Source organism: Zonotrichia leucophrys, chromosome 11, assembly GCF_028769735.1.
Source record: "Zonotrichia leucophrys gambelii isolate GWCS_2022_RI chromosome 11, RI_Zleu_2.0, whole genome shotgun sequence".
Lineage (NCBI taxonomy): Eukaryota > Metazoa > Chordata > Aves > Passeriformes > Passerellidae > Zonotrichia > Zonotrichia leucophrys.
In genome coordinates, this window is record NC_088181.1 from 8,231,063 (window position 1) to 8,247,157 (window position 16,095).

The following is a 16,095-nucleotide window of genomic DNA, read 5'->3' on the forward strand; positions in this document are numbered from 1 at the left end:
ACTTCAAAAACTTATAAATCAATATGGCATCTACAGCAGGGAATGAATTATAAACATGAGAAAGAATCTCTAGAAAACCACTCAATAATTAATTGTTAGAAAACCCCAGCTACTTTAGCCCCCTCATTTACCATGACCTGCCTCCAGCAACACGCTTTTCACGCTCTCAGTAGCTCTTAATGAGGCTGCCCTCATTTGCCAAGCTAACAATTTTGTTCCCATGGAGCACAAGCCTGTGAGCCTCTCCAGGGCCCTGCAGCTCTATGGACACAGAGGCAGCCTGACCCACAGCTCAGTTGGCACAGAAGAAACAATCTCCATCTCACCCTCCTGCATTCTGGGCCTCAGGTTGTATCTGCTCTGTATCTGAGCAGGCTCATCCCTGGTCTGCACCATTTGCTGATGAGAGGATGAAAGCCTGGCTGGCCATGGGATCTCCCCTGCCTACAAGTCAGGCTAATCACTGCTTGCTTCCTACCCACCAACCTGACCCCACAACTGCCATGAAAGAGTTGGCTGATAGTCATGGAGAAAGCCCAGGAGCTGCAGCCCCAGACAGGTTTCTGCTGGGCTGGCATCAGGTAAAGTGACACAGAGTTATCTGTTAACCCTGGAGGCACTGATGTCCTGAAATCTCACTTGCACACAACTAGTGCATCCACATCTCCATCATGACAGTGAATCAGCATCTGAAACTCCCTTCCTCCTTCTCCACAGACTGCAAATGCAGTGGAAAAGGCACAAGAATAAATGCCTGTGCTGTACAGTTGCTCAGCCTTGTTCTGCCAGTGCAGGAGGAGATTAACCCCATTTCCCCCTGCACTGTCACATGCCTTTCAAACCACAGCAGTCATGTGGATAGAGACAATCCCACACTAGGAATACTTAGAAGTGTTGGCTGATCAGATTGGTAATGGAAGGGGTAGGAAAAGGAGAAAAGCACTTCAGGAAGAAAATAAAACCTTGCTACAGCATCATCAGAGTTCACCCCAAACACATCACCCAGTCACAGCCCTTGGCAGCAGTGGTCATGTCATGTAGCAGCTGTACACCAAAGGTTACCCTACATCCATGGATTTCATTAGACAGGCCAAACTTGGTGTCCTCATGCAGCAATAAGACAGCATTTCCCAACCACGAGGCTGAGTTCAGATCAATGCAATCACACAGTCTATTTACTTTCAAATGCAGCATCTAAACAGCCAGCTCTGAGCCCTGCCAAGCTGGGAAGCAGCACCCTCTCTTGTGCACTCTGGCAGGGTCCCTCTCCTCTTGTCCACCCCTGCACTCCTGTGCCATCCAGGGTGCACCCCTGGCATGCAGGGAGCACCTGAGCCACAGAGAGAAACATCAGCAACCTTGAGTGTGCAGCACAACGGGGAGCAAGTCTTCAAAGCCAGTGGCAGAGCTGAGATCTCAGCACTGGGCCCTTGGCCTGAACCTCCTGTGCATCTTCAGCCCTCTCCAGCTTGGAGGAGGACATCAGAACTAACTGATGTCTCCCCTACCAGCTGAGGAAAAGAAAGGCACAAGGCTAAAATGAAAACCAGCTCTAGGGATTTGCACTCCCACAGAGTTAGCACACTCTTGGCTGGACCAGCAGTACCAGCCACAGCTCTTGGAACAGGAGATGCCCAGTCCCAGAAAGGGTGAGAAAGCAGAAAGCACATGATGCACAGGCAGTGTGGCACAGGCCTTCAGTGACAGACACTTCAGCTAGCCAGGGGCACAAGAAGGTTCCTACCAAGGGTTTATTTGTGCTTTGATTCTCACACCCTCCTCCACCTCAGAGTACCAGTACCAATGGCTGGGCACAAAATACAACACTTAATTCCATTTTCTTTGCTCCCCTTGGCCTGCCAGCAGCTGCTCTAACACACATTTTTGGAGTTGTCCACTGCAGAAATTCAGCTGCAAAGCTGCATGCAACCTGTTCCACCAGGACTGTCCAGCTGGGGACAGAGGAATGCGACAGAAATGTAATTAAAAGTGACCTTTCAAGGCAATTCCATCACAAGACCCACTTACAGCCTCATAAACTGAAACAAAAGCTGCTCTGAGGCAGGCTGATGCTGGGCTGATGCCAGCAGCAACTCCTGCACCACTCCAACAGGAATGACGGAAGAGTATTAAGGAGCTTTACAAGGTATTAATTCAGGTTATGCACATTTCAACCTTTCCCAGATCCCAGGCCAGGAAGGAAAAAGAAATCCTCTGGTCTGCATTATTATGGGAGACAATAACTCTCTCCATGTAGAAACCAAAACAATTCTTGTTCTTCATGGGGAGAAATGGGAGTCATTAATTCAGCTGGAAGAAATCACAGTCATTACTAAGGAAAATTACAAGACCTTTCACTTTTAAATACTTGATAAATAACTATTTGCCTGACTGTTTACTGGGATGCTATTCACACATTGTAATCCAGGACTAAACATGAAAATAAGTATATTGTCAGCAATAAAACAAGTAGCTAGTGTCTCGCCCACTTGCAGCCCCTGTAATTCACACACAAAGCCACTCACTCTCATCACTTTGCCACAGAGATTTCATTACACTGCTATGCTATTAAACTGCATAATAAGACTTCCAAAACACAGAACAGTTATTAATTTTTTGGACCATGCCAGAGCCTGGTAGCACAGATGATGCTACTGTACAAGGTGTTGTGCAAGTGTAAAATAAAAATATCTTCCATATTTAGAAGTTATTATAAGGAAAACATGCTAGAAACTGGATCACTGAGTGCCCTGAATACTTACAGATGTCCTTCTTAAGACCCTTCATCTCTGAACCAAGCTCCAAGTGGTAGCCAAACATTGAGGCATGGCCATACCCACCCAGCCTGCTGGTTTGGTGCCCAGAGGTGGGTGTGTGAGCTCCACCTTCCACTGAGGAGCTTATCACCCATCCTTTCACAGTTACCAACTGAAATGCTGCAACCTAAGTGCATGGAGAAGGCCCCAGGTTATGTATGCTGGGCACAAACCACACCACCTGCTGTCAAGGCTGTCCCAAAGGGGCTCCACAGAGCACCTACAGATCCGAAATGTGGCAGATTAGTTTAAGAGCAAGTGGTTGATCTGCTCCCAGCAGTGCCCTTAGCCACATAAACTGCTACAAAGAAGGAAGAATTCATGCTGGAATGAGCATTATGCTGACAGCTCCAGCTAATCTGCAGAAGGAGATTAAACTCAAATTTTCATGCTTTAGTTTAGTGGCAGAGTGAGTCTAACACACCAGTTTGTCTGCTGCACCCTGGTAGAGCTACCAGGGAGAATCCCAATCCATCACACCTTGGCACAACACAACATCCAGAGCCCAGGACCCGCCCCAGTGTGGTGCCTCCACTCCAGCACAGCTGAATCCAGTCCTGCTGGGCACAAACAGAGCTTGTGTAAGGGATGCCAAGGCTGCAGTGTGCCAGCAAAGTGCCCAGCTCAGCAGTGAATGCAAAGTGCCCTGCAAGCCCCTGGAGCAGTGCACCAGCAGAGCTTCATCCTTGCACAGAGGGGAAATGGAGGCAGGACAAGGGCAAGCTGGGAAAGACAAACAGGCATATTAAAAAGATGCTGGTTAATTATCTTTAGTCTGCTGTGTAATAGCAAACTTATGCATCCCAAGTGCCAAAATCCCTCTAATTTACCCCCAGGTGGCTCAAAACAGCTCCATTCTCCTAACCAAAACACCTGGTGCACATCAGGCTGAGGAAGCACATGTTGGTATTTGGGTATAAGGGGACTTAGAGCATAAAATACAGTTAAAATCTTTTCTCACAGCAGCACAAAGTTACCCTCTCCCCAACCTTCCTGCTGAGAAAGGGAGAACAAGAGTGGAAGCTGTGGAAAATGCCAGTTCTCTTTAGTACTCAGGACACTCTCCTCACTTGGGAAACCTGCCCCAGTTTAGACCTGACACAGTTACAAAACTTTCCACACTATCTTAATGTTAGCTCTGGGGAATCACAGACCAAGTGGGAAAAAAATGAGGCTAATTACTATTTTTCATTATTCCCCATTTGTGTTTCTCAATAAATAGTCCTTCAGCCTTCTGGAATGATCACTTAAGGAGAAAGTAATACTCATCTACAGGGGTTTGTTAAAAAAATTAATCCCTTTTGAGCTGAAGAATAATTTTTCTGAATATTTTTTTGGTGGACTTTTGTGCTTGAGTTGCAATGTCCCAGGTGCCTTCCACAGAGAGATACACTGCATGAGAGGCAGATCCTCCAGCCTGCAAGAAATGCTGGAGTGCACAGGTTCAGCACTTTGCAGGAGGGAATTAGGTCCTCACACAAGTGAACCTGCAGACCACATCTGCCTGCACACTGCTCATGTATGTATTTTATGTTGAATTACCTGTGTAGAGCACAGAGAGCGAAAATTAGTATGTCCCCATCACTTTTCTGATTTCAAAGTAAAACATTCATTTTCCCCCTTTCAGGAAAAAAAAAGAGCATTCCTCTTCAAACCAGGTGGGAGAAGCTGTTCCCTGGGAAACTCAGCCTATTCCCTGAAGCAACACAGACAAGACCAAGCTGGAATAACTGATAATTTTGTAGGCTGACTACATAGGCAGAAGAAGCTGGCTGGTTTCTAGACAGAAGCTGTTGGCTGGTTTCTAAAAAGAATCAGATGTGATGAGAGCTCTCCTGCAGCCAGGCAAGGGCCAAGCTGCCTGCCTGGTGCTGCTCCTCACAGCAGGTGTGTGCTGCCATCCAAGCAGTCAGCCCAGGCTGCATCTCAAACCAACTCACCTGAAAACAAGCAAAGGTGAATGGTATTTTAACATCAATAATGCATAACCTGGTAAGCCTTGAAGGAAACAACCAATTTTCCATTATCTCCTGCATGACAAAGACTGTGACAGATGCAAAGAAAACATCAGGGGATGGACAGTGCTGCCTCCTGAAATGCTGACCAAGCTGTCAGGCCCTTTTTGGACTTCTGCTTGCAGCTTCTGCAAGAGGCTCCCTAAACCCAGAGGGTAGCAGCACTCAGTTATCAAGCTCCCACTGGGGATTGCAAGAGGTAGAGCATGTGAAACATGGCTCTCTGGAGAAGCTGACCTGCAGCCAAGGCATGAGCCCTGCCCTTCACCTTGTTACTGCAGCTGTATTCACCCCACTTTTGGCACCTCCAAGCACCAGGTTTCTCCCTGCTTAACTGGATAAATATTCCCTTAGCCAGCTCCATTGCACTGCCTCAAAGTCCCACCATGCATTAGCATGCCAATCTTTGAGGCATCCCTGTGTTTTAATTTGTACCTCTCAGAAGGATTAAATGAAAGATTATGGAACACACCTCTGAGCTGAGTAATCCAGGTGAGCAGATGAGCTGCTGCATGTGTGAGTGTGACAGTCCCCCATTAATCAGGACCTGCAAATCCCCTGAAAGCCAGACAGATCCCTGCACCCCTCCAAGGCAGCACAGTGCTCGTGCCATGGATGCCTCTCCTGCTGAAGGATGGGAGTACCACAGGTATTAAGAGCCAAGGGTTCCAAATTCACTCAGAGCTATGAACACTGGACACAGAGGTTACACAGATCATAACAGGAGCCAGCACACACTACAGAGCAGAGGCATCCCCATGGGGGAAAGGCCAGACTAAGCTTGGCTCAGTCTGTAAGGTGTTAATGAGATTGTATGGCAGCAAACAGCTCTGCCTCCCCTTCAGGCTAACACAGAATCCCTCTTGCTTCACCATCTCTTAGTTACAGAAAAAAATAATGCATCTTGCAAGCTGCACTTTCCAGCAGGGGAAACCCCAGGCCCAATGCCTGCAAAGCAGGCTCTGCCAGCATCTCACCAGAGATCAAAAGCCCTTTTCTGAGCCTGGAGCTGTCAGGAATGAGCAGCAGCTTGGAAACAAGGGAAACAGGCCAAGCAGCAAAATGCTGGGAGTGGATCTGAGGCCCCTGAGATGAAGGCATGAACAGAGGGACCAAAGAGCCCCTTACTAATAGCAGAAGAGCTCCTGTGAGACCTGAATAGGTCAGTAAGCATCTTCTATGTTCAGATTTTTAAAAGCCAGGAAACTACCTGATAAAGAAACTACCAGATAAAGATACAGTATCTTCTTCTGGGAAAGGGTGTGATTTTTATTGAAGTATTTCCACACTGACTTACACACAACACACATTGAAGAACCCAAAGATGAGACAATGCAGTTGTCATCCAGTTCCCAAAGCCAATGCAGCACCAGATACCCCAGGTTTGAAAGACCCAGAAATGGCCAAGTTAATCTGGAGGTCAATCCATCATTTTGGAGATGCTTTGAGACTCCTCCTACCTCTGGAAATCCCAGCTGAGCCTCCTTTTTCATCACACCAACAACCAGCAAAACCACACAAATGAAAGCAGCACAGATAAATTATTTCCTTGAAAGCAGAGAGCCACATTAGAAGCCAAAGATGACTTTCAGGTGGGCATCTGCTCAGTCACCTTGGGAGTTTCAAGCATGTTGAGATAAAGGAAGACAACAGGGGTCAGCATGTTGGTGAGGGCAGGGCTATTAAGCAACACTTTGCAAGTCACAGCCCCTCTGAGCAGAAGCCTCATCTGCACATCTACTAATCAGAAAATCCTGATTAGACACTGGTCATTAGCCCATTCCCCTTTCCCAAGCACATTAAGCAAACCATAACACAATTTATTTTAGAAGCAAGTGTTTTGGCTTAGAGTCCTGGCTAGGTTTGATGTTTATGAAGTTACAATTTCTGCAGCTGCCTCTGAGAAAGGCAAATGGCTCACAAGTGAACCAGCACACAGCACAGCTCCTGCTCACACTTACTGACCTCATCCCTGGGCCACCATCGTGCCAATCAGCATTGAACAATGTCAGTATTCCCCAGGGAAATTCTGAAGCATCAGGGAATGGATGCACACAGAGGAAAGGTTATCAAAACCAGCCCCTGAGACCCTGTCATTCTTGAAAGGTAACGTATTTTCACTTAATGGCTTCCAAAAAAAAATCAATAGTTGTTTTTTAAATTGGAAAAAGCCAATATAAACAGTGGATAGCTGAGGCATGCTTTGACCTCTAAGAAAAACAACAGCATAAGGGCAGAAACAGGCTGCTGCCTACACTCCTTTATGCCAAGATCAGCATAAAAGCAACCACTCACTTTTTAGTCTGCCACCTCTAAACAGTGGTCACATTCATGTTCCAGGTAATTCTGGTCACTTTGATTTGTCTTATGGTCCCACAGCATCATCCCTGTGCTTATATACTTCAGATTAAATTTCTGGGAAAATATTAAAAGCCAAGGGTTTTACACCATGCAAGCTTCCTTTAGAAAGCAGCTAGAACACATTTCTCTAGAACACCTCAGCCAAGGAGGACTGAGGATAAAACCCTACTGACATCTGGCACCACCAGTCAGCAACACAAAACAGAAATCCTCAAGGAGTGGCTTTTCAAAGGGCCACTGAAATTAATTTCTCTTACTTTTCCTAACAATTCCTTGCTACTGCAATCAAAGCCATTGCAAAAAGCACATCAAAAATATGAGTGGTTCCTTCCTCTGCTCCTGTTAGCTCAGTTCACTGTCTTCCATGTCTGGCCTGACAACACCCAACTATCCATCTTGTGGAAGCTGTGTAACATTTGCTCTCCCCCTGGAGAAAAGGCAGGGCTTTCCAAATACCAGGCTGCAAGACAGACATTCTGGTAATGCTCACCTGCCTTCTCACTCACAGGTACAAGCAATACAGCAAAAGCTTTTTCAGAAAAGCACACATGGAAGACATCAAGCACATCAACCTTGATCTGATGTGCACCACACCACCTACAACATCAAGAGCTGCCCACCCAAACTCCTGGTCTTTCTCCTGATTTTAAAAGCTACTATGTCTCACTCAGCATTGCTCAAAACCCCATGAGCACACAACAAATGACCAAGATTCACACCCAGCAAGAAGTGTGAGCATGCTGCCAAGCCCTTGCATTGATTCACCCACTGAGATCCCTGGAAAGCATCACAAGGTAAGGAGAGGGTTAATGGTGTCACAGGCTCTCTCACTGCTTGTGAGCCTGACAGGTCTGACTGGCCCCTGCTGAGAGCACAGAGCAAGAACACAGATGGACAATTAGATGTTTTAAAAATTACCCTCTGTGCCAGCTCTAAATCTTGAGACTTGTGGGAGTCGATTCCCTGCTCTTTTTACCCATTCCCCTTAAATACATCATCAGCATCAGGATTTTCCTTCCACTCTCCTTGGTTTCCAAAAAACAGCAGAAGCAGCTGCTATTGCTCAGACAGCCACCTTAACTGTCTTCATAGCAACAAAATAAGTGACAGACTCCCAAACTCCTTGGCTAACTCACCCTTTGTTTGCCAACTTTGTCACATTTGGTTGTCTCAGTAGCCATGTAAGGAGCAGAGAGGGCATCACAGCCACTGACAAGGAATCAGAGCCTGAGCAAGGACTGTGGAAGGCTCAGGCTGTTCTCAGGTGTCTCATCTGTTTCTCCTGCAGCCCCTTCCACCTGCTATCTCCTAAAAAGGGTCTGGGATCAAGTGGTTGAAACTCTGGAAGAGGACAGCAGATCCAGAACTAAAACAGTGAGCAGTCTAGGACATAGCAACCAACAAGCACACAGGTGAGCTAAAATTAATAACAGAAAATCACTATTTCAGTAAGGAGAGGCAGCATAAAGAAATCCCAAAGCAGCAGTGCTGTACAGCTGCAGAGCAGTGAATTATAACCTCACCTCCACTCTGAGGTCAGCACTTCTTGGTGCAAAGGAATAAATCAGTCCTTCACCAGGTCTGCACAACTCTGCTGAGGAGCTCACCAAGGTGAAGAGCTCAGCAGCCCAGAAAACACCTCAGACTGGGCTCAGTCTCACCATCTCACCCAACCAGGCCTAAGGTAAGCCTCAGTGACTCCACAGGACAACAAAAGAAGAATCTGCTCTCAGCCACCTCCCTTCACTTTTGCTTCTTCTGCTCAAAAGTCAGAACTTCACCACTAAACCCCTCAACTTAAGGTCCCACTTAAGGTCCTTAAATTTCAACTTGCAAACAATCTCCTCTGAATAAATCTTTGCTGAATCCTTGACATAGGCTGAAAACCTGTGAAGCAGCAACACAGAATGAGCAATGAGGTTTTGTCCAGGTACATCCTAGATGATAACCACTTACAAACAGTAGCAGATGATAATCAGGTTCTTTTTCAAGCCATACTTCAGCTGTGATAGATGAAGTATCAAACTGAGCCAGCATAAACCTCAGTAATTACTACAATAATTTAAGCTTATAACTACTTGGTTATAAATCTGATACCTTAGGTACTTCTTTAGCACTTTTAAGATGTAATAGCTGCACTGTGAACCATCATGCTCCCTAACCCAGAATAAAGCTGCCACTCAATTCTGCTCAGCACAGGGACCAGCACAGCTTGTTTCCTCAGAGCACAGAGGTCACACAAGTAAAAGCAGCAACCCAGGGGCTGTTCTAAGTCACAAATGTGGTCTCCTACACAAGTCAGTGACAGGGAGCCCTTAGCAGAGATAGGAGTTCATGTCTCACATAGAACAGCTCAATACACTGTTTTGATATGAGTTTGCCCACCTCTTTCTACAGAAATATATGAACTTTAATATTGCTTAAATCCAGCAGCAAGTCACACACTCAGTGTGGAGCCCACCTATCCTTGTGAGAAAGGAGCTGTGACAGGAACACCTCCCCATTCACAGCTTTGCTTTGGCTCCTTGGTTCATGCACGTGGGGAAGCAGCCAAGGCACTGAAGCAGCACAAGGCACAGCTCTGCCAGCACAGCACAGCACCATCAGTGCAGCACAGCAACTCTGCAGTAGCAGGAAAGCAGTTCCACCACAAGAACAGCCTGTGCAAAGCTCTGGCTATAAACCACACAAACCATGTGCAAGAAATACAAAGCTCCTAGTCTGGAGCCTGGAAGCTGGAACTTGGAACCTGCAGCATGTGAATAAAGCAGGGTGCAGAACACAGGCCTCCCATTCCTGAATCAGCACTCAAACCATTACTCTTTAAACTTAGTTTTGCCTTCCACAAGCCAAATTAGGGTAGAGAAGATGTTTCAAAGTAAAATCTGTTTTTGACAGCAGTAATAACCAGACTCTGCTCATCCCTCCCAGGCTGACACCATGGGCCAAACCAGCTCCACTCTGCTGCAGCCCCAGCTGCACACAACGTTCACTTTCATGGAAAGAGCACAGAAAAACCATTCTGATGCACTGAGCACAACAGAGATTTAAAGAAAGCTAAGGACCAAATCCTTTTGGAGTGCCAAAGAGAAAAGAAGCAATTACAAATGGCAACAGTTTTTCCGTGGCACTGGGGATGCAATTCCCCATTAATGCAAACACACGTCCTGCACTGTGAGGCAAGTTCATAAACCAGAGGCTTCAAAGGAGTTTCAGTCTCTTCTGTCAGGGAGAAATGTCTTGAACTTCCATTTAGATGCTGAATTGCCTTTGCAAATTGCTCTTGCTGCCCACAATTACAGCCATTTGGGTGACAGTCACCTGCTGCTCCTAATCTATTTAACATAAGGAAGACAGGAAAAGCAGACAAAAAAATCCCAACTGGAAAGCACTGCAATCAGTTTAAGATTGTTTCTAGTTCCAGGATTCAACAGTTTTAGCTTTACAAGGCAAAATTATATCACGTATTTTCTAAAATTAGAACACACTGAATTAAAATCTTCATTTGATAATTGTTAATTCTTAACACTCCAAAGCTGGAGTTCAGCACTAGCAACTGATACAAGCATGGACTCATCAAAACAGACATTGAGTGCAGCAAAAACCTGCAGGGGAGTTTACAACACAAAGCCCCTTTACTATTCCAGTATAGCCCTGTAGCTGGAGATCACTTTCAAACCACTTCTGCTACTTCAATCAGGCCAGAAAAATCATACCATCATCTTACAGGAGAAAATAAATTGCTCTGCAACAGGAGATCAGGGCTAAATGATCTTCTGTTAAGAGCTTCAGTGAGCAGACTGAAAATTTGTGCCCTGAATCTTTCACTGCTTAAACACTGATATAAATTCTTCTCAAGGTTTCAAAAGAGCATCACTCAACAGCAGCCTCAAACCATTTGGAAAGGCAAGCAGCAGAGACAGCTCTCAGTTCAGTTCCTTCAGTGCAGAAATGCACACACACACACACACCCCTACCGTGTGGTGGCCTTTTATGAGCAGTGATTTGCCAGCTGCTTCCCCAGGCAAGGAAGTCAGTGTTGGGTATTCAGAGCATTTGCAGACATTGTGGGGATGCAAAGACACCTCCTGCCAGTCTGAGCAAAGAGAAACCCTCTGGGCCTCACAGCATTAGGGGAAAGCACCAGCAGCTGTGAGTAGCAAGCACACCTTGTACCCTACCCACAGCTAACAGTGTGATCCCCTTAAGGAAGCAAATGTAGCAAAAAACAGAAAAGAATCAGCTTTGCATATCACAAAGATCAAGAGGGCAAAAAACATTGAAGGATTTTTCTGTTATCAAAGAGTTCAAGAACATAATTTTGTTGTAACTCTGGTACCAGCAGAAAACAGAGCTCCAGACCTCACTGCAAACCTTCTGTTGCTGCTTCTGTAACCAACTGATTTAATAACTACTGTAAACAAAGCATGCATTAGCCTTGGTGCTTGCAGAATTACAGCTCATTGTCACCCAGGCTCCAGATATTGCCTATTTCATCAAAACTTGGTAGAAATTTCTGCTGATTCCTTTGCAGTTTCCTAAGGGAAACAGTAAGCACTGAGCAGTACAAAGGACACTAGAAAAGCAACTGGTGCAGGAAAATATGTCTTTTTCTTAGTTACAGTTCTTAAGAAACTACAGATAAGATACTGGTGTCAAAAGCATAAAATCAGTGACTAGAATCCACGAGCAACTTCTGTTCACATAAAGCAACCAATGTTTCAAAGGCCAGTGAACAAAGTCAATGAAGTTCATCAGTGAGTGAAGGGTATTCCTACGGTCTGGCTCGCCCAGGGAAGTAGCAAAGTCCCTACTATGGCTCACAGCCCTCCTCAGATTTTTCAAACAGCTCAGGCAGCAGCGCTAACATGAAAAGCAAGAGCAGCAGAAGCCCCAGCTGTGCCTCCTCCTGCAGATTTAGGCAGGGCGAGTGCTACTGCTGGGAACTGCTGCCCTCTGCCGTCACACCCAACAGGCCAAGCCAGTCTGACAAAACCGGCTTTACTGCTACATAGAAATAACATCCCCAGATAAGAAGCAGCAGTTCACAGGGCAGTCAGATTTCAGGTGTGTTCAGCCAGGCCCCTTAGTTCAGGTTTTACACATTTATCAAACACCTGGCCCTGCCTGCAGCACAGCTGAGAGGCCTCCTGTAAGCCAAACTCAGCCTAAAGCAGGATTTTACCCAGCCCATCCCCTTGGCTGCAGCTGTTTCAGAGGCAAAAGCACTCAGCTGTTAGCCTGCTCAGCAAAACACTTCTTACTGCCTGCAAATTGTGAACATCACCAGGAAAGTGTCAGCCAGTAATCCTGCCTGCAGCACAGAACCTGGACTGGGCTGAAGGAGTAAAATGTGTTACCCTGATCCTTGTGGGACCAGATGTGCTTCCTTCCTTGTCTCAACCTTCCCAGAGACAGAGCCACCAGGGAGCTCTGCCAACCACTACAAACACTGGCCAGATGGGGAAGCCTAAGTGAATCTGAGTTACATTTATGAGTGTTATGAAGTTGACTAAAGACTGGGGTCTGTATATAAGGATACTCTGCAGCTCTGATGCAGGAAAATCTTGGCCTCACTTTCCCTGAGATCTCTATGTGCTCACAATAAAAGAAAAAAACCAGTGTAAAGAAGACCCACTGTGCCTCAGAGCCCAGCTCCAGCCTGCCCCAGCACTCAGCTTGCACTGGGCCCACAATGGACACATCACATCTGCCAACTTACTTGATTTCCTCACCAGCAAAATCGAATGTTTTGGTGATTGTCACTTTTCCTGAATCTTTTGGCTTCTCCTGAGGCTTATTCCCACTGTTCTCTTCTTCAGTCTACAAAATACAGGAAGGAGAAAGCAAAACAATGTATTTGTGGAGCCAAGCCAAATTATTATTCCAAAGGGCCGAGGGCCCAACACAGACCTTGGGTAGCACTGCTATTTAGAATGGTGGTCAAAGCAAGTGACCCACAGACAAGATAAAATAAATAAACAAATTTCATTCCACCAGAATTAAATTCCCCATTTTGGTTCCAGGCTGTCATTGAAGGTCTCAGATCAAAACAAACTAAAACAAGAAGTGAAATTGCAATAAATGTAGGAATGAGCAAGAATACATGGTAGTGGTTCAGAAAGCAAAAGCCTGGAGATTTGGTTCTCTCAAAGTGAATTCCACTAAAGTATGTTTAATTTTACTCAAGAATAGAGAATAACAAAACTCATCAGCAGAAAAAGCAATGCTGATCTCCCTACTTGTCAATAGCATCTCTATTATTTGAGAAGGAAAAATATTTATGAAGCAATTTGTCAGCAGTGCCTCTTAATTTTACTCAGTCACAGCTACAGCTGCTAAAAGGATACATAAAAAACCTCAACCACTCTAAGTTACCAAAACAAAACCCAAATTCTTGGTCTTTATCAACCACACACCACAGAGATCTTCTGGAAGGCCATGCAAGCCCAAGAAGTTCACAAGGAGAACAGAGGAACTGCATGTCTCCATGAATTATTCCAGGCTATGGAGGAACTTTCAAAGACATCTCACGTTTTAGCTACCTGCCCATAAAAATAGAACTGCTCAGAAGAAAATGTTCACTTCTCTTCTTCCCTCTGACTCTACAAGTAACCCCCCCAGCTGCTCAGGCAGTAGTAAGGAGAAGCAGGAGGGCTGAGATGAAAGGACTAAACTTCCAAAAGCTGCAGTCAAATCCTACAAAACTACACTTGCTCCACAACCTCCCAAGAGTCATGGAAAGAAGCTTCACACAGTCAGAACTGTACTCACCAGGCAGACTCCTGTCTCCTATTACTGAACATTTATTGTGGCTGACCATCTAAAAAAATCCAGACTGATAATTCTAGCAACAGAGGCTCACTTGTGGTACATTCTTCCTTTCTACCACCTAAAGCATGAAAGGTTTTGACAGGCAAACACATGCACCTGGTTTGACTGAGAACCAAATCCTTTCTAACAGATACCACACACAGAATTCTCTCTCCAGAAAAACCTCTGCACACTGAGAGCACCTCCCTGGGGCTTACAAAGGACACAAGAAAGCCAGATTCAATCTTGCTACCAACGTGCAACTTGCAGCACCTTCCAGACCCCCTCCAGGAGGATGGAGGCACAGAGAGCCCAGCACAGACCCCTCCTGTTTCCCCACTCACACACACACAAAACCTCCTTTTGTTTTTTCTTTTAAGCATCAGGAAAGGCACAAGCCTCGGGGAGAGCTGTGCCCCCATGCACAGCTCTGACCAAAGCTCTTCATTCCTGTGTCAATAAGCATCCAGGCCCAGGAAGGGAAGCCAACAGGGCTGTGTAGGACACTCCAAGATGCTGACAGCTCCAAAAGCAGCACCACCTCCATATCTCCAAACCAGCACCTGGCAGCCTGTCCCTTCAGGGGATGTGAGTCTCACAAAGCAGAGGGGGCAGGGGCACCCCCAGCCTCTCCCAGCTCTGCCCAACACCTGACACCAGCCAGGAGCAAGGGGGAATGCTCTAAACCTCCAGGCCCTTCCCACCCTCCCTGGGTGCAGGCCCAGGTCCTCCTTACCTTCTTGATTTGTGTCCCTTGTGTGGCAGCCACAGCTTTGGGCTTCTGTCCTACATCACTGAGGAAACTGGCCCAAAGAGCATCCTCTTTCTTTTTTTCTTCTTCTTCTTTTCTTCTTTTTATTTGCTCTACATCATCCACTTCCTCCTCTTTCTGCTCTTCTCCATTCTGCTGGGCCTTTTCTTCCTCTTTCTCATCTGCCTCTAGCAAGAGACCTCCTTTCTTCCTCTTCCTGAAAGCAGATGCCAAAAAAGAAGAAAAAACATGTATATGGAGCTGCTGCAACACTATTCCAGAGCTGAACTGTAAGCCTGGGTGAAGCAACATAATATTTCATATTTTTACTAACACATCCACTTTGGGAGGCTCTCTCTTAACCCTGGAGTGCATGTATTTTATTAAAAGATGCTGCTGCTGAGAAAATACAGTGAGACTGATGCAGGCAGTGCCCCTGAAGTGAACTGGCCCCTTTGCATGCATTTCTGGGAGTATATAATGTGCTGAAATATTGGTACAGGTTGGCCAGTGGCTGCCCCATCCCTGGAACTGTTCAGTGGTTGGATGGAGCTTTGAGTGACCTGGTCTGGAGGGAGGTGTCCCTGCCCACGGCAGGGGTGGAACAAGGTGGTCTTTAAGGTCCTTTCCAACCCAAACCATTTCAGGGTCTTGTGGTTCTGGGATAATGCAGGAGCCAGAAGGGGAGGAGAACCTGGGCTGGATAGAAACCAACCTCAACTAAAGTCTGTATATATTTATATCAACGTGACAAACCCCGTCTGTGCGTGCCTTGCACTGAAGAACGTTAATATAAACAACTCCTGCTGGGGAGGCTTTTCAGGCACGTTGTCTGTCGGGCCGAGCTTCTCTGCTCCTGCCCCTACCCCGGACCGCAGCGCGGCGTTTCCCGTTCCCAGGGCCGTACCTGCTGCCGGGCCGCCGGGGGCTCCTCCTGCCGCGGGCCGGCCGCGGGCTGCCCGCCGGCTCCTCCTCCCGCACCAGCTCGCTCTCATCATCCTCGCTGTACTCCGCACCTGCAAGCACACACCGTGAGCGCCGGGGGCGCCGGCAGCGCCGCCTCCCGCCCGCCGCCACTCACCCGAGGGCACGTAATCGTCATCGTCGGCCGAGGAGTACAGCTCCTGCTCCTGCTCCGACTCCGAGCCCGACATGCTGCGGCCCGGCCCGGCCCCGTCGCCTCGCTGCTCCCGCCCGCGCAGCCCAGAGCGCCGCTGCCGCCTGCGGGCGCCCCCTGGCGGGCAGGAAGAACGGCCGCGCCTCCGGGGCGGCGCCGAGCGCGGGGAGCAGAGAGGAGAGTCCGCCAGAGGGCCAGAGCGCCCCACCGGCACTCCCAGCG

At 47.0% G+C, this 16,095-nt stretch overlaps 1 protein-coding gene across 1 annotated transcript in view; it reads right to left on the bottom strand.

Annotated features, from left to right (window-relative positions):
* Positions 1 to 15,947, bottom strand: part of CFDP1 (craniofacial development protein 1) — a 59,077-nt gene extending 43,130 nt beyond the window's left edge. The window contains exons 1-4 of the mRNA XM_064723330.1: positions 15,838 to 15,947; positions 15,664 to 15,772; positions 14,742 to 14,973; positions 12,915 to 13,015 (exon numbers count right to left, since the gene is read on the bottom strand). Coding sequence (XP_064579400.1) covers positions 12,915 to 13,015; positions 14,742 to 14,973; positions 15,664 to 15,772; positions 15,838 to 15,910 — 515 coding nt within the window. The 5' untranslated portion in view covers positions 15,911 to 15,947. The remainder of the gene's footprint in view (positions 1 to 12,914; positions 13,016 to 14,741; positions 14,974 to 15,663; positions 15,773 to 15,837) is intronic.
* Between the last annotated feature and the right edge of the window lie 148 nt (positions 15,948 to 16,095).